Source organism: Podarcis vaucheri, assembly GCF_965113315.1.
Source record: "Podarcis vaucheri genome assembly, chromosome: 2".
Taxonomy (NCBI): domain Eukaryota; kingdom Metazoa; phylum Chordata; class Lepidosauria; order Squamata; family Lacertidae; genus Podarcis; species Podarcis vaucheri.
Window position 1 is genome coordinate 87,923,227 of NC_138760.1, and position 18,429 is coordinate 87,941,655.

An 18,429-nucleotide genomic window follows, 5' to 3' on the forward strand; every position below is an offset into this window, starting at 1 on the left:
ATAAGATGTGTAAAGCCCTTGTGCTACATGATATCAGAGCTGGGAGAGCAAGGGAAGGAGTAGCATGTACCCATTTCTTTAATATCTCTGCTATTTATTTATTTATTTATTTATTTATTTATATCTAGCGCCCTCAGCAAGGAGCTGGAGAAATATGCTGTTGGATGATTGTGTATGCCAGGCATAGGCAAACTCCGGCCCTCCAGATGTTTGGGACTACAATTCCCATCATCCCTGACCACTGGTACTGTTAGCTAGGGATGATGGGAATTGTAGTCCCAAACATCTGCCCATGCCTGGTGTATGCTGTGAGTGCAAAACTATGCACATTTAAAAGTCCTACAGAAAGGGACCTAGTGCCAAGTAACTTGCAGCCCAATGGTCAGCAAGTTTTTAGAAATGTTTTTAGAAATTACAATGGGAGAGCACAAGGGCAGTGCTAAATAGTGTTGAGTATTCATAACCCTATTAATCTCTGTGGGATTTGCTTCTAAGCCTTCAGTAGTTTACTGTTGAGGGCATAAACCTAATCCTAGCTCTGCTGGGAGGAGTGAGTTAGGATATGACACATTAGTGGTTTAGCCGGCTGGTTCCTGCTCACCTGAGCTACGCTGCTGTAAATTACCTGTCCTGGCTCAGAAGGGACCCAACCAGCTAATCTGAGCCTGGTGGAATTTAAGATGGTGTAAGACCTGAAAAATGGGCATTCTGGGGGAGGAGCAGGAAGGGGGACTCACACTGGAGTTGAGCACCAGCTCGGTCAGGTGACCTGGCAACCTGGAAGAACATATACAGTGGTACCTCAGGTTACATATGCTTCAGGTTACATACGCTTCAGGTTACAGACTCTGCTAACCCAGAAATAGTGCTTCAGGTTAAGAACTTTGCTTCAGGGTGAGAAGAGAAATCGTGCTTTGGCGGCGCGGCGGCAGCAGGAGGCCCCATTAGCTAAAATGGTTCTTCAGGTTAAGTACGGACCTCCAGAACGAATTAAGTACTTAACCTGAGGTACCACTGTACTGGCAAAACGAGTGATGTAAGTCAAACTCTGTTTTAAAAGGTTTGTTTTCCCTCTGAGATGTGGTCAGTTCAGATGTGAGTACTTCACACTGTCTTAACTTAAGCAGGTTTCCCAAATTTTAGATAGTTCCTTTAAAATAGTAACAATAATAATTCAACACACATACTTTTACAGAATGTAATTCATACTGTTTGCTGCTTTGAGGGCCTTCTGGCAGAAAACTTGAGATGTGCATAAAAGTGATATATATATATATATTTCCTTCAATTTTCTTTAGGGTGAAGAGCATGACAAGTGGACAATGCATTTTGATTCTTTCAGGAATCATGCTAATTCATTTTCACAATACCCTTTAAATACAACGTATAAAAAGCAGCCTGAAATTTTTCAACTTTTACCTGAACCCCAGCACCAGACTGCTTTTACACCTACAACTTCATGCCATCTCACGCCTTCAGAAGTGGAGATTTCAGGAAAGGCAATTGGAAACATTTCAGAGCCAAATCAGAAAGCCAGGTGAATGCCCCCCTTGGGTTTCCCAAATTGATGCCAACATTTAATTAGTATAATGAATTATAATGCTGTTTGCTCTTTGGAAATCGTTCAGTACATTTGTTTTGGTTTAGTTAGCATTCTCTATTTATGTGCTAAACTCTAGAATAATTTTCTTCAGAGGAGTTTTATTTCATTAAAAGTCAGTAAATAAAAATTTACATTAAATATTGTCACTGTAATAACAGGTGTGCAGAAATGTTCTGGGTGGGTTTTTACACTGTACAATGTGTTGATATTGTTATAGGCCAGAGTTTGTGGGTGTAAGTTACCTACAATTCTTGGATTTATTATAAATTAGAATTAATCTAGGTTTGACTAAACTTTGCCAGACACGGAGACCCCTAGATTCAGCTTATGCTAATGATCCAGGCCATCTTGGCAGAGCTAGCTGAGTGTGGGTCATTGGAGGCACAGAGACCAATGACGGCCAGTCTTTAGCCCGTTAACTCTCTGGGCAGGACAGAAAATGGGAAAAGCCCTCCCTGAGGTGAAAAATAGTAAGCAGAGACAAAAGACAAGTGTTTCAGGATACAGGGGCAGAATTACAGTGGGCGATGAAGTAAGCAAAGAGGGAAAAGGGTTAGTTTTGCAAGCTGAAGAGGGAGCACATAGCATGAGGTGAGCAATCTGTTTTATGCTGCAGAGAGGGGCAAACACAATGTGTGTGGTCCCTTGGAATCAGAGACTGCAGTAATAGAAGGAACAGGGCCCTCTTGGGCTGTGAATGCTCTGCACTCTCTTCAGCCAGGCTCACGTTATATATATGTCCAAATGAGACAAATATCATAAAGACACCACAGTCTCTACTGTGCCTCATTGTCCAAAAGGAAGCACAGACTCTGGGTAAGAGCCTGGACCCATGGAATCTTGCACTGCTGTGAAGACTGGGGTGTTGTGTAGCAATGTATTTACTTAAATTACGATGTTTGTGTCTCTAAATGCTTTTCTGTTGACAGTTTCCTTCGCTCAATGACTGCCCTCCTGGATCCTGCTCAAATTGAGGAGAGAGGAAGGAGACGGCAAAAACAATTAGAACATCAGGTAGATCACTAACTTCTAATATAGGGTTTTGTGTGTGTTTGTTTAATTTCCTGTTTTTTCTATTAAGTGGAAGAAAACATTAAAACTTGACCAAAAACATAAACCGAACAAGCAGTGAGAGGAAGTGTAATGATGTAGTTGGGCTTGATTGTAGTTAGAACCATGGCAGACAGCTTCTTTTCTTTTATCTGATTAAACAAATCTGGTGGTGATTTTAGTATTATTGCTGTTGAGTTTGTTTTTAGAAAGAAAAGCTTGAGGTGTCTATCATTAAAAAACCTTCTTAAACAATCAACTGACAAAACATTAAAAATAATTAAAAACACTTTAACATATTAAAGAAAAGAACAGCAAAGGAAATTAAACTAGTTGAATGGAATTTTCATTTTTCTTAGTGGAAATCACTTTCAATATTTGAAACATTGTTTTATTTATTTCTTTATAGCATTTCTATCCTACCATTCATCCCAAGGTGCAGAACAAGTTACAACATAGTGTAAAATATACAACAATATTGAAATATATAACTTACTAAGTTTGAAAATTCATCCATTTCAAAATGCCTCTCATATATGAAAATAAGACAAGGATATATTTTTCCTGTGTTACCCTTAAGCCTTCTATTTAGCCACATGTCAAAACACTACAATATAGGTTCAAAAATGTTTCTCTGATTTTTGGAGCTGAAAAAGTTTTTAAAGCCCCTAGTCCTAGATAAACATAGTACCTTTAGTCATAATCCAGATGTAGGAATTTTTAAAAAAACTTATGGGAATGATACAATAAGAAAACAAATAGCAAAATATATATTAACATTTAGAGGATTTTTTTTCTAAATGACATTTGATCCCTAATTCCTAAGAGCGTTTTATCATCAATTTGATTTTTCTAGAAAGCCATAATGGCTCAAGTGGAGGAAAAGCGGAAGAAAAAACAACTTGAAGAGGAACAAAGGAAACAAGAAGAACAAGAAGAAGAGCGCCGACTTGCAAAAGAGCAGGAGCTCATGAAGAAGCAGTTTGAAGATGATCTGCTCAAACAAAAGCAAAAAGAGGTAGGTTTAGTATCTTCAGGTCCTTGGCAGACCCTGCTCATCCAGGCTGGCTATTAAATTCTCCTGGACAGGAAGGAGAATAAGAGGGCTTTTCCCATTGCACCTTGCTTGAGCAACAAGCTCTGGTTTGCTCCTATAACCTTTAATCAGTCTTAACTTCTGGCTTGCTCTGTAATCCAGCCTCTTGGCTTTTCCTTTGGTTCTGACTTCATCTTCATTTCCAACTACAGGCTTGTCCTGTGGATTCTGGTTCTCAGCTCACCTCAGACTGCTGCCCACAGCTCAGCCCTCACATGCTGAGAAACCAAGCCACCTTAGTTGTTGCTAGGTATGGTTACAAGTAAAATCTAGTTCCCCCATTTCTCAGTATATAGAGATGTTCACATTCCTATTTTTGAAAAGCTCACATAATGTGCAAGTCGTAGAGGTATGTAGTTCAAGATTCTGTCTTGGTTCCTTCCTAAATGTTCTAAATGTATATTTCCTTTATCATTTAGGAGATAATGACCGTTAAAACAAATGAGCTATACCAGACAATGCAAAGAGCTCAAGAGTTGGCGCAGAGGTTAAAACAGGAACAGCGCATTAAAGATTTGGCTCAGAAGGGGCATGATATTTCCAAACTGCAGAAGAATATTGGTGGTGGTAAGTATAAGGTTTAAATGGTGTGGGTTTGACAGAGTTGATTTGTTGCTCCTTGAGAACGCCTCCCAAATAAGAATTGTTCCTTTCAGGAATCTTGATGATGGAATATTTTCGAAAATCCACCTTTCCATAAAGCTTTTGGCACAACCCCCTAGTTGCCATGCAGGTGGGGAACTTTTTCCGGCCTATAAAATGCCATGCACATTGATGGCGTAGTAGTTCTTTCATTCTTGAAGTGTAGTTATTTATAATCCTTAGTTCACTGAATGAAATTGGAAGTTTTTTTCAGGCCCTTAGAAATTCTGAAGTACATGTTTCCCTGACACAGAGATATTTAACATAACCTCAGTCAGACTGGTTCAGTGAGAGCCAAAACAGAAGGCTGAATTTCACAGACACTTTCACACCTCCTAAAATGTCTGCCTCCACTCTTTAGCAGTTTTCTCAGGAGGGACATGGAAACGACAGGGAAGATGGTGGGAACTTTTTTCTGCCCACGAGGGTACATTCACTTTCCTCCCATCTCCACCCTGTCACAGTGAGAGTGATTAGAGCCCTGTTTCTCCTCGATTCTGGCTATATGGTGCCATTATGTCACTGTCTGGCTGCTTAGGCTCTTACTGTAAAGACCCAGATGTTCTGAGTTTTGTTCGTTTTGCAGAAGCATCAAAAGAACCATATAAAAGGGAAACATACTGTTCCAAAAAGCCATGAAAAACACAGGAAAAATTTATCCATGGTTAACTTTTGGATGGGGGGGAATTTGCATCTCTTGGTGGCCTCCTTTACAGTGGTACCTCAGGTTAAGTACTTAATTCGTTCCAGAGGTCCGTACTTAACCTGTAAATGTTCTTAACCTGAAGCACCACTTTAGCTAATGGGGCCTCCTGCTGCCGCTGCCCCGCCGGAGCACGATTTCTGTTCTCATCCTGAAGCAAAGTTCTTAACCTGAAGCACTATTTCTGGGTTAGCGGAGTCTGTAACCTGAAGTGTATGTAACCTGAAGCATATGTAACCTGAGGTACCACTGTATTTCCCAAACTTCCATGATGACATTTCAGACTGACTCTATAGGATGGGTAGAGATCCTATAATCTATAGTTCCTTATTAACTATTTTGATTATAATTCACAACCCCTGTATTTAGCAGTCCCTGTTAGTAATGTACACATTCAGACAAAGCTGTGATTTATGAACTGATCAGTTTATTTGAAACATTAACTTTTGAGTGATTAGCAGTATTTGAATACATATTTTATTTCTTCCCCTTTAGGTGATGTACCATGTGAGAGTTACTGTACTGACCTGAATGGCTTTTTTGATACTCGTGATAATAATGATCACTGTTCTGGAGAGAACAGCAGTCTAATGAATCAGGATGTCAAAACTATTCTCTCTCCTCGGAAAGACACTGCTGTGCAGACAGGTATACAAGTTAATTACATGTTCCATTATCTTATCTATTGCCGGTCTTACCATTTATACTAGTAAAACAGTAAATTTAGATGGGGGGGGGAATCCTATATTCTTCCTCATTAATGAGGGACTACTTCTTCAGACATTCTTGATCAAATGAGATTAGCATTAAGTCTATAGTGTGCTGTTAAGTGTAAGAGAAAATCAGGTGCGAATAAGTTTTTTCTCTGCAAGTTTAAGAACAACTGAGGAGGAGCCAAGTTCACTTTGATACAGTTGATGATATTTATTGGAAGATTTACATATTTAAGAAATTAGTGCATTCATAGTTATCACCCATTCTTGAAATTAGTACAGCTTGGGGATATATGGAGCAAGATTACAAAGGAGTTATAAGTAGCTTTTGAGAGTAGGACTACAGCATGTAGGGAAAGACTATTGATAATATAGTTTAATAACAGAGTTTAATATAGCCCTGATTACAGAGCATGCCTCTGAATACCAGTTGTTGGGGGAGCTTATTGTTCTACACCCACAACATGCCTCTCCCCTCTCAATAACTGGCAGCAGCGCACAGCATAGGGAAACTAGGACAGCAACACAATTTATAATCACCAACACAATGGACTTCACATAGCACAATCCTATGGATATATACTTGGAAGTACAACTGAGTTCAACGGGATTTAAGTTTGTTTAGGTTTGCACCTTTAGTGTTTCATTTCCTCCCCCTCATTTTTGTATTGAAAAGGAAATAGAAGTACAGATATTATACATATACACTTGTGTTTTTCTCATTAATGCTAGATATTAATTTGTATAAATAGTTCGTTAAAGTGCTCCGTTAGTTGATTCCAATAATCACACACACACATATATGTATATATGTAAATTTATTTTATATTCCTTATCACAGCAGACAATCAACAGAATTGTTTGTACATTTTAAGTTTTGCAATGAATTACCTATTCAGTTTTACATGTATACCTACTAATTCTGAATGTATTATCCTTGTTATGTTGCTTGGCTATGCAAAGAAAAAGGGATACTCCCATTTCAGTGATGTTTAAATAAACTTAATAGGGATACAGTGAAATGAATAATTGAAATGCAAATATCTATCATTATTTTTTAGATATTGTTAACATTGACGTGCACCCTAATTCTGAGATTTGCACTAAGCAAACTGGGAAAGGAAGAGCAGACTGTGAATCTCCAGGTATTGCTGCAGAATATAAAGCAGACTTCAAAAGCAAAAAGTGCAAGAAAGAGACACAGTATCTAGATAAAAAGAAGATTTCAGAAAAAGAGAATATTGTCAGCTACAGCAATATATATGAACAATTTGCGCAAAAACAGAAGCAAGGCAAGGCAGTTGAAAGGAATTGGAAAAAACCAGACTGGAACATAAACAAACCTTGCAAAAGGTATATCCCAGCATCGGAAAAATATCCAAGATGTATGCAAAGGCAAAGGGAAGAAAAAAAAGCTAGACGACAGATGGAACTGCTTCAGTTGGTTGAAAGAAATAGTCCTGGAAATCTCACTCAAAAGAAAGGCATTTCTCCAGATGAATCCCCCTCACTTCAGCATGAATGTGATGCTAAGAATAAGGTGAGTACATTGAGAAACATGATAATATTGTACTCAAAAGGCCAATACTGTACTGCACCATTTGTTTCTTCTATGGATTTTAATAATTTCTTACTGCAAACACTCTGGACAGATGTTGATAGTAGGACAGTGCCCAACATGGTGCCAGACTGCTGCCCATTGTAAGGGCATGTCAACCCCCCCAAACATTAAAATAAGACCGCTATGAGAAAAATTCACAAGACCTTGAGTTTTCTCATATAAAATAATCCATGTCCTAAGTGTATCCTAACAGAGGCCTGTGGCAGTCTTGCATCTCATATACTATAGCAACCACTAGCAATGAATATGCTATGTTGGGAAAGAATCCTAGTTGCGTCCTTGGAAGATTTAGTGTCCCTGCAACAGAGATGCAAACCAGAAGGGAAGAGCTGCTGACCATATACAACAAGTGAGAAACAAACTGCATTTATTACATAGTAAATTGATTATCCAAAAAGGCCCTTAAGCCTTAGGTCCCAAGACTATTTACTGAAGACTGTTATGTTGTGCAAGCATGTCTTTATGCAATATGTGCACCCAGATTTCATATTTTGGTAACTTTCATTCCACATAGAATTTAAATATGATGAGTTAAGACTTTCAATGTGGTGCAAGAATTTATAATATTCTAAGATATTGTTTGGTCCAAATATCCGTAAAATGTTGTTATACCAATCACACACTAGTGTTTAATCTTCCTTGCAGGATTGTTCTGTGGATATGAGGAGATAACCTTTATATCTGCCATCCTGGGGTACAATATAATTACAAACTAAAGTGGGGAGGGGCCTGGTCTTGGCCCTCCAGATGTTGCTGGACTATAGCCCCCCTCTGGCAGAAGCTGGAGTCTAGCAACATCTGGTGGGCCATAGGGTAGCCACCCCTAACTCAAATTTGACAGGTAGGGTGAGGAGCTGAAGAGCTCCAGTCCTTTTCAGAGCCCTATCCCCACCTGCACTTAGTGCAGTTCTCAGCCTTGCCCTAAATTCTGTGCCATTTTAGTCCCATAGGCCTTGGGGAGAAGCCAGCCCTTGTTTGTATAGCCCCATCCCTTCATCCTGGCTTCTCTTTATATCATACCAGTGAGAGGATGCTTAGAGAGTGACACATTACCAGCAATAAGGTTTTATAAGTAAGAGAGAGAGAGAGAGAGAGAGAGAGAATGTGAATGTACAGGCTTTGGTATGTACCATAGGAATTCCAAAGAAATTTTAAATGGTGCTTTAAAAAACTATTCAAAGGGGAGACAAAGCAAGCTATCTGAATTATTAACTGCAAAATACAGAGGGTGAGAAGCTACATCTTATTTATTTATTTATTTTGGTCTTATTTTAGGAAGAACAATCACCAGAAAACCACTTAGGTGAACAAAGGTAGGTATCGCCTTCTCTAGTAAAGTATTTAATGATTTCTTTCTTTATTTGGAGTACAATGGGTTAACCACCATCGCGGTTAGCCCCTCATACCAATACAGTATATCACCCAGGCCTACCCCATAGCTTCCTCATTATGCTGTTTGGCAGAGCTTTTCTGTGTAGTATGAGGCCTTTTACAGTCTGGCCCAGAGGAAGTAACACAACTGATGGTAGCTGTCGGTAACTGGTGTGCAAAGCACTTTGAGGGTAAAATTGCTTGCATCTGTCAGGACCTTGACTCCACTGTTGCAGCAGAAGAATCTCTTGGGGTGTCCAGAGCACTGTCTAGTCCTGTTGTGGTGGATGAGTTTCAACTGCTAAGACGCCAAGATGCGGACAAGGTGCTTGGGTCTGTCAGGCCAGCCACTTGTGCTCCGGGCCCTTGCCCCTCTTGACTGATAAAAAGTAGCAGGGAGGGGAGGTGATAAATGTGTCCTGAAGAGAGGGGGTGCTCTGCTTGCTTGGAGGAGGCAGTGATAAGACTACTTGTTAAGAAATCCTTCCTGGGTTTGAAAAATCTAAGTAACTACTGACTAGTAGCTAGTCTCTCTTTGAGCAGGTGGTTGTGGACCAGATCCAGGTGTTCTTGGAGGAAACTGATTTTCTAGATCCATTTCAGTCGGGGTTTAGGCCTAGTTTTGGCATAGAAAATGGTTTAGTCATCCTGCATGATGACTTTTGATGGGAGACAGGAGAAATGTGTTCCTGTTAATTCTCCTTAACCTCTCAGTGGCCTTTGATGTCATTGACCATGGCATCCTCCTGGAGCGGCTGACCAAGTTGGGACTGGGTGGTACTGCTTTGCAGTGGTTATGGTCCTACTTGGATGGTCATTTTCAGAGGGTGATGCTTAGGGAGTGCTCTTCAGTCTAGTGGAACCTTCATTGGAATGCTCTCCCCAGGGAAGTTTGCCTGGTGCCTTCATTATACAAAAACATTCCTTTTTAAGCAGGCCTTTAGTTGATTAGACATCCTATGTCCTTTTAAAATGTGGGGGTTTGGGGGGGGCAGTTATTGGGTGCTTGTTTTTGTTCTGATTATGTATTTTGTGATTTTATATTTGGATTTTATTCTGTGAACTGCCCTAAGATCTGCAGGTATAGGGCAGTCTATAAATTCAATAAATAATAATAATAATTGTGGGGATCCTCAGGGTTCATTCTTTCCCCTATGATGTTCAACATCTACATGAAACTGCTGAGTGGGTTATCCAGAGTTTTTGAGTACATTGTCAGCAATATGCTGACAAGTCTACTTCAGCTTCTGCTGGTGTGGCAGTGGATATGCTGGACCGTTGTCTTGCCACCGTAATGGGCTGGATGAGAGCCAACAAGCTGAAACTCCATCTAGATAAGACTGAGGCACTGTTAGTGGGCATCTCCCTAGACCGGATGGACAGAAAGTGTCCTGCTCTTGATGGGGTTAACACTCTCTGACGAAGCAGGTACATAGCTTGGGAGGACTTCTGAATCCTTTGCTATCGCTTGAGGCTCAGGTGGCCTCGGTGACATGTGCCGTCCATCAGCTTCAGCTGGTGGCCCAGCTGCACCCCATCTGTACAGGGATAGTCGATGCTCTGCTAACTTCTAGGTTAGATTACTGCCATGCATTGTATGTGGGACTGACTTTGAAGATGATTCGGAAACATCAGCTGGAAGTTGGAACAGAATTTGGTGGCCATTTCTTTTCGTATTTCTTCCAATACAAAACAATCATCATACGGCACTGAAATATCAAACCTGAGGAGCGCCACTGTTTTCTGTGTAATAAGAATACAACAATTGGAGACAATCTGATTTACAAACATGAAGTTACAGCTGATGTTCCCTGGTTGGCACGCAGGATGCGTCAGGAGTACAATGAGTTACAATGAGCACACCACCGTCTAGGATTGGCAAGGACACATGATCAAACTTTGACTACTCAACCAGTTCCTGAGGCTGCTCCAATTCCTTTCCTGCCTTGCCTTGGGACAGAGCCCTTTTCTTGGAATTTTGCTAGTGTAATCTTTCATGGTTCTCAGGAGCTCCCTTCTGCAGAACTACCTTGTTCTCTTTCACATCCTTGCCGGGTCCATAACTTTCTTTTAAAAAATGGGTAGGAAACCCCTCCTCAGCTTTCCTTCCTTGTCTTTGTTTTGGCTATGGCTACACATTCTCACTTGCACATTGAACACCCCTGAGATGTGTGGCTGTTTTTAAGGGAGTGTTTGCTCCATGTAGGCCTTAAGCGAGACCAGCCCTGCCTCCCTTGTGACTAAAATATTTTGAATTATAATGAGTTTGTATCGAAATATTGCTTGCTGAATTTATTTTTGCCTTATATCATGTTTTATCAAATTACATTTATACAAACATTCACCAATTTCCAATGTTGTTATTCTGAGCCTTGAGCTCTATACTTGGTGGAAAAGCAGGATCCAAATATTAAAAGTAAAACAAAAAGCAAATAAAATGCTGGTATCTGGAAAACAATGTACAGATCTGCAAAGGGTGGGGGTCTGGTAGCTGCTGAAGTAGATCCACATGCAGATCAAGACAATGTGTCACCACACAAACTTGCCTATGCCTGATGCTGCTGGCCTGTTTTGGTGCAGAAATACATACAGCTGTTCATTTCTCAGAGGCAGTAGGGAAAATAGATGGAGACTCTGGTTCTCACATTTTTTCTTCTGCACTCCAGTCTCCAGCAGCACCATCTTGGACCAGGTTGCTCACTGCAGCAACAAGTCAGCAGAGAGTCTGTACATTCCAACTGAGGCATGTAATGGCTACCAAGACTGCTCCTTGCTCCACCTGAGAACACAATGGCAGTTCCAACCACAGATTCACTTACTGGAGAGCGATGATCTTCCCATGTTGGCAGAATAGGCTTCTGTTCCCCGCTCAGTGGAGGTGGGATTGCCAAGCCCAGCTCTACAGAATGGGGTACAAGCTTCTATTCCCTCCTTGGAAGAGAAGACTAGATCATCAAGCCGAACTTTACCAAACTCGGCACAATGCGCTTCCATTCCCTTCTTGGTAGCGGTGGGACTGTCAGGTCTAGCTTCACAGAATGTGGCATTAGCAATGTCCTCCACTTTGGTCCAAGAGATTACGGCAGTAGTTTTCAGTGATCCAATTGTTTGGGTCCCAGACAGCCTTCCAAAAGAAAGGTCAATCCTGATGCACTGCCTCTTCTCTCTACCTCAGTGGCCTAGAAGGAGGAAAAGGCAGTAAACGATGTAAAGTAGTTTTGCTCTAACACACCAAGAACTTCAAAGCCTTTAGCAACCCCTCACCCTATTCCTTTGCATGATAAGTGTAGGGTTCTTTTTATCCTCGCTGGCCACCTCCTGGCTATGCCACAGGTGCACCTGCTCAACTTACAGGGTCTGGAACAGCTAGGTTCCTTATGCCTTCTCAGTCCCTCATGTATGGTGATAACTCATGGGCTTTCTCAGACAGGGAAAAGGAAGAATGGGCTGACACCAGCCAGGTGAAAAACACACAATCTTGTATGTTGTTTAATTCTGATTATTTTCTCCCATTACTTTCTAAGGTTTGTCCTCTCAGGGCCTTCAGGCATCAGTGGCCATCTAGCCAACACCGAAAACAGGGTAGCCATTTTGTACAGCATCAATTCAGTCTCTATACTGAAGTGTGAAGTGGCAAGTGGAGCCAAGTGGGGTTAACTAGGAAGGAACCGCTTTGATTTTTTAAAAACAATCGGTCTATAAATTTTATGAAATAAACAAATCAATCTCTTCCCCAGACCTCTGGTTTCCTTTTTTCCCCTTGCACCTACATCTTTTGAGGCTGGATAAAATGGGTGCCGTACTGGGATTTTGGAAATAGTAGTTATCATTCACCACCCACCACAGGAGTTCATGAATCTCCTTCCTCGTCATTCAGCCCAGAAGTACCAAAGGTTAAGGTCAGGGAGTAGGGTTATTAAAAGTTTTGCACTGAGCAATATCTAAACACTGCAGAATGGACAGTAACCTCTGATAGGCAAGCTGCAAGGAGATTCACTCCAGCCTTTTTGAGCCACATGTTTATATTCTGCCCTTCTTACCAAAGGAGTCCAGGGCAGCAAACACATCAATAAAACATTATTAAATAATATCATTAAAAACATCCTAAAAACAGTTAAAAACAGTCGTTCTCTCAGCCAATGATTTCAGGGTTGCCAGAAACAGTATCTTACGACCATAAAATACCTGAGTAAACAGTAATATTTTTAAATTCCTTCTGAAAGACAATAATGAGGGGAGCAGATGCACCTGGCCAGGGGGCGCGTCCCACAAGCACAGAACCACCACTGAGAAGGCCCTGTCACATATCACTGCCAACTGAGCAACTCTGAAGTGGCAGCACCACCAGCAAGGCCTCACCTGTCAATTGTGGGTCAGGAATACCGGGAAGGTACTTTGGTACCAAGCCATATGCTTTGTATGCTCACTGGCAGCTAGTGTAGCAGTTTCAGAACTGGTGTCATGTGGCCCCATTGGGCTGCTGCAATTCAAGAGGAGCAGCTGCAATCTATACTAGCTGCAGCCTTCAAACTGCCTTCAAGGGCAGGCCCACAACCAATGCATAACAATAGTCCTGACAGGAGGTCATCAGAGCATGGGCAATTGAGGCCAGGCTATCCCGGTCCAGGCACAGCTGTAGCTGGCGAATCAGCCTAAGATGGGCATAAACACTCCTTGCCACAGAAGCCACTTGAGACTTCAGTGACACGTTGAAATTCAGGAGCATGTCCAGACTACAAACCTGTTCTTTCAGGGGTAGTGCAAACCCTCTCAGAACAGGTCTTCCCTAGACACAGAAACCACCCAACAAGAGGAAAAGAAGCCTTCAAGCTACCCGTTAGTCATTTTTGTCCCCTTAAACAGCAGCTTAAACAGAAATTATTAGGAACACGCAGGTTCTAAAAGGATTCCAGAGAAAAGGTCAATTGGGAACTTTCAACTGGCTGGCTTCAAAACGTTGAGGAAGGATATTGTCTAAAATTCACAGGTGTCCATTAGGTATGGTCTTCCTCCACAGTGCAGATTCAAAGCAAAACAAAACAGATTTGGGTTCTAAAAAACCGACCCCCCCCCCAAAAAAAAACCCCAGTATCTTATTGGATCTCAGCATTCTGTGTGGGTATCTCTTCCAACACAGCATTCAGGTTATAGACTAAGTACTTAGTCAAAATACGTTCTCGGGTAGAGGCAGCCTTTGCAAAGTGTCCTGCAGCAAGTGCTGCCAACCGACCACCTAAGTAGGTCCAGCCTGTAGTAGAACTGTTGGCCTGAGCATCCAGGATGCCTCCTGCATGGCAACCAGTTAATGGAACATTAGTTACTTAAGGGTTCTGTCTTGTGGACATACAGGAGGAATCCAACCCCACGTATGCTATTCAGATGGCTGCAATGCAGCTTGTACAGTGGGAAAGTGTCTCAGAAGCTGGCTAGTTAGTCAAATGTTTGACCATCTGTCCCTGCCTGTCATATGTAGTGAGTGACTGGTGGTGGTGAGTTAACCCACTGTAGTGTAGATGCTTCATGCACACCCACCGGAAGGAATTTTCATGTCACCAATCTTTCTGCCACAACCATCTTGATTATTACTGTGATTCTATGCATGTCCGGAATCGATGTCTATGAAAACATTATATGGCCATCTTCACTTTTTAGTTCTATAACAAATTCATCGCAAATGTATTTCGTGTTAAACTCTTCAGAATTCCCCTGAACAAGTTTGTTAAAATGTGTGTTTTTTCTTCCTATTTATCCAAGCGGGAAGTTTGCAATCCAAACCTGCCGTTGCTATGGCTGTGTGAATTGTCAAAGCTATTTGCTGCCCAACCAGTTAGGAGGGTGGTTAGGCAAACTGAGCCTAATACCTGTGCCAGCTTCGTGCTGGTGCAGCAATTGGGCCTGGATGACAATGGCTGTGAGCCCAGGCTGGCTCAGCCCTGCCCTCAGAATGCAGGGGTTCTCTGCCAGACTCTGCTGGTGGGGATACTACACTTTTGGTGGGAGGAAGGGGGAGGTCTGTGCTGGTTGGAGGGAGGCTGAGTTATCGGAAGCAAGCAGAGGATTGCCTCCACACAATCCAACATCCTCTCCCCCAAGTACGAGGGGATTTGGACTGCAGTCCAAGGTACCTTGTCCTATAAAAACAATGTCCCAAAGGAAACTTTGGCTTGTTAATAGTACGCCGCATGATCTGTTACCATCTCACTGGTGTCTCCCATATTTCATACAGTTGTACAGCAGCTCTCGCTTCATGGCTACTGATTCACCTTCCTATATGCAGCAACTATAAACATGTGTCTCCGCCTTATTTTTCTGAATGTCTAGAAGCAACTGATGGAACTCTTTAATGGATTGATGTTCTAGCAAATCTGGCTGAACTTCACCCATTCTACCTCACAGGGTTGTGAGGATAAAAAGGGGATTATATATATGCCGCCATATTAACTCCTTGCAGAAAAAGCAAGATATATTTGTATTAAGTAAAAATACTGGGTTTAGGCATTATTGCCCATGTGGTGGGCTGCTCAGGTAAGTTAAGGATTTAAGGGAGGAAATAAAGCTTTAAAAGGTCTTGACTCAGGTATACAATTAGCATCTCAGTTGTTTTGCTGAAGACAATTCAACAAACAAGAAAAAAATAAGAATTCAGAACCTCCCATATGCACAACTTAATATTAACACTTTTTTAAAAATAAAAAAAAAGCTTTTTGCTTGCGAAACAGGTCTGAAGGTTATTGTTGTTGTTTTAAAACAGATCTGAATCGCCACCCGTTCCAGCAGTTAAAAACCGATTGCCGCAGCAAATAAAGACTCCTGATTTCGAAGCTCATAATAGCAATGATGGAAGAGAGAAAAGTACCTATACAGATAAGCATCAGAGTGAAACACCACCTCAAAGTGCTGAAACTGAAAGGCCACCTTCTTCTCACTTTGTTCCTTACGTGCGAACAAATGAAGTGTATTACCTTGATCCAGATGCACCCATGACCAGGCCTTCAACACATGATCCACAATATCAGCAGCCAAACGGTACTACAATACAAAGTTAAAGAAATGCCTTTGATTAATGAATAGTATACCATTGCACAGAACTTAAATGTTTTTTTCAAAGAAGCCTTTGTTCTAATGAACCGCTTCTAGTACAAAACTGCAAAATAAAGTATTAATCCAATATAACATCTAAAATATTTGTGTAATAATAAAGATATCACGATGTACCAATGTATTTTAATTTCAAAATGTTGATGGAAAATGTCTTCTTTTAGAACCTTATATACATACTGCCTTCTTTCCAGATCCATTTGAAGTTAGAGCCATCTTTAAACACTGAAAATATTAATCTTGCACTAAAAAAAAGTAAGACTGGTTATTTTCAGTCCAGTTAATCTCATTTATATTTACTTTTAGATGCTTGCCATACACCACGACAGATTTTTAGCTCCGATCACATAAGGGACCCACTTTTTAATCCCAATGTGGTGAGAGACAGACAGCAGGCCATACTCAAAGGACTTTCAGAACTGCGACAGGTACTGTATTAGCTGGATTGATAATTTAGTTTGATAGGTATTCCATCTTTCATAAAGAAACAGTTCTTTTCTGATCCTAACCTCTTAGTATCTGGTTGTCTTCACATTCTATTTGTATCTTCTTGGGAGGGAATTCTCATGTAATGGGGCCTATTTTATGGATTAATTGGTATATTATTTCCTTTAGTTTTTATTATGTTTATTTTAAATAGCACTACCATTATTTATTAATTGGAACCTATCTAAAATCTAATTAATGGGCAATAAAATATAATGTCAGGTGCTGATCTGCTATCATGGGCATGCACGTTATTTTCTCATTCTATAGTAACTTTATGCGTACACACAAGAGCCTTTCTACATATTGCACAGAATTAGATGTAGAATTGTGGGTTGTGCAGTTTTTTCCCCACAGGTGGATAGATGATGAAATATTTTTGACATTGAGGAGGGTTTATAAAAAATTTGCTTCCCCAGAAACTGCAATTGAAAGTGGGTACAGTCCAGATATTTCCAGCACCTCATTCTGTGTAATATGTAGATTTGGTTTTGAGAACTTTCCACAATTCTTGTATCCAATTTATTTTTCAGTTGAACGTTTGACATGGTTATGAAATATACTGTTTCAGACACCCTAAATTTTACTTGGAAGAAAACATACTTTTGTTGCTTACGTAGTAAATGAACAGTTTATTTTTAATGTATTTTTAACCTTCTGTTGGAAACCGCCCAGAGTGGCTGGGAAACCCAGCCAGATGGGCTGGGTAGAAATAATATATTATTATTATTATTATTATTATTATTATTATTATTATTATTATTATTATTATTATTAATTTTATTTATTTATTAAATAAATGACAATGAAACTTACTTTGGTATTAATTTGCTTGCAGCATCAGTAAATCAGTGGGTGACTAATAACTGGCAATCTGCATGCTGGCTGCTGTAAGAGGGAATGGAAAATTATGCTGTGTGTATAAGTTGCTATTTTAAAAGATTTATATAGGTACATCTTTTCCACCAACATTTTGATTAATGCACAGCTGACAACTGAGTTGAATTGTTTCTTCCTCTCAGTCACATTATTTTTCTAAAATCATTTACTTACTTGATTTAGACCAGGGGTTGTCAACCTGGTCCCTACTGCCCACTAGTGGGCGTTTCAGGATTCTAGGTGGGCGGGAGGGGGTTCTATGGCATAAGCTGAATCCTCCTTCCATCAAGCACTGGTGGGCGGTAAGGAAATTTTACCATCAAGAAAGATGCATTAGTGGGCAGTAGGTATAAAAAGGTTGACCACCCCTGATTTAGACTCTAGTTTTCAGTCCAAGGTCCCCAAGTCATTTATGAGGATTGTTCTGTCAAAGGTCCATACATTTAAAACGACATGTGAAAAGTTTTTAATTTCCTTCTGAATTCACCATTTAGTATTCTAATGTGACTACTGCACAGCCCTTCTCTGTATATTTTAGACTTATATCCTGCCTTTTGACCAGAATGCCCAAAGTAGCTTGTAACATCCATAAAATGCAATTGTTACAAAAGCTTCTGATTTAAAATACTATAAAACAGATGGAATGGGGGTGAACTCCTTAGAAATACTGAATTCATTGCATCAATGGGTTGGATCCAGAGATTCCCCATCTTGAAATGGGGGTGCAGGAACTTAAATCCAGTGGAGGGGCTTTTGGTGATGCCCCCTTTCCTGAAAATCTGCTCCAGTGGGTTGGGGGATCCTCCAGGACAGCGTGGCAGATGGCATGAGGACTGCTGGAGGAACCAATGAATATCACCTCCCACTTTTGCCTACCAGAGCATTCAGTTAGTGGAGTTCCGCCAAGGACATGCCTGGATCCAACTTTATGATTCTGTATTACATTTATACTTTGATATATGCATCTTAGGCGGGAGCAATTTGTCCAGTTCTGATGCAATTCTGAATCCCATATAGCATAATTACTAGTAAAAGGTAAAGGGACCTCTGACCATTAGGTCCAGTCGTGGCCGACTCTGGGGTTGCGGTGCTCATCTTGCTTTATTGGCCAAGGGAGCCGGCGTACTGCTTCCGGGTCATGTGGCCAGCATGACTAAGCTGCTTCTG

The 18,429-nt window shown here is 40.8% G+C and overlaps 2 protein-coding genes and 1 long non-coding RNA gene across 8 annotated transcripts in view; 2 read left to right on the forward strand and 1 right to left on the reverse strand.

The window, feature by feature from the left end:
• LOC309525531 overlaps positions 1-18,429 on the forward strand; it is a 382,776-nt gene that overhangs the window by 279,971 nt on the left and 84,376 nt on the right. The window lies entirely within an intron of this gene.
• The window catches only part of CCDC66 (coiled-coil domain containing 66), a 43,391-nt gene that overhangs the window by 15,830 nt on the left and 9,132 nt on the right, over positions 1-18,429 (forward strand). For 3 of the 4 annotated variants that reach the window (XM_082209366.1, XM_082209364.1, XM_082209365.1), the window contains 9 exons: positions 1,299-1,537; positions 2,533-2,617; positions 3,510-3,671; positions 4,169-4,316; positions 5,590-5,742; positions 6,869-7,347; positions 8,704-8,741; positions 15,551-15,825; positions 16,204-16,325. In XM_082209366.1, coding sequence (XP_082065492.1) covers positions 1,299-1,537; positions 2,533-2,617; positions 3,510-3,671; positions 4,169-4,316; positions 5,590-5,742; positions 6,869-7,347; positions 8,704-8,741; positions 15,551-15,825; positions 16,204-16,325 — 1,701 coding nt within the window. Of the gene's footprint in view, positions 1-1,298; positions 1,538-2,532; positions 2,618-3,509; positions 3,672-4,168; positions 4,317-5,589; positions 5,743-6,868; positions 7,348-8,703; positions 8,742-12,323; positions 12,538-15,550; positions 15,826-16,203; positions 16,326-18,429 lie in introns of those variants that run through there. The other variant, XM_082209367.1, reaches the window with a different exon arrangement.
• Positions 11,309-18,429, reverse strand: part of TASOR (transcription activation suppressor) — a 68,963-nt gene continuing 61,842 nt past the window's right edge. For 2 of the 3 annotated variants that reach the window (XR_014216001.1, XR_014216003.1), the window contains 2 exons: positions 15,762-15,828; positions 11,309-11,978 (listed from right to left, as the gene is read on the reverse strand). The gene's annotated coding sequence lies outside the window, so the exon portion shown is untranslated. Of the gene's footprint in view, positions 11,979-15,761; positions 15,829-17,199; positions 17,272-18,429 lie in introns of all 3 variants that reach the window. The other variant, XR_014216002.1, reaches the window with a different exon arrangement.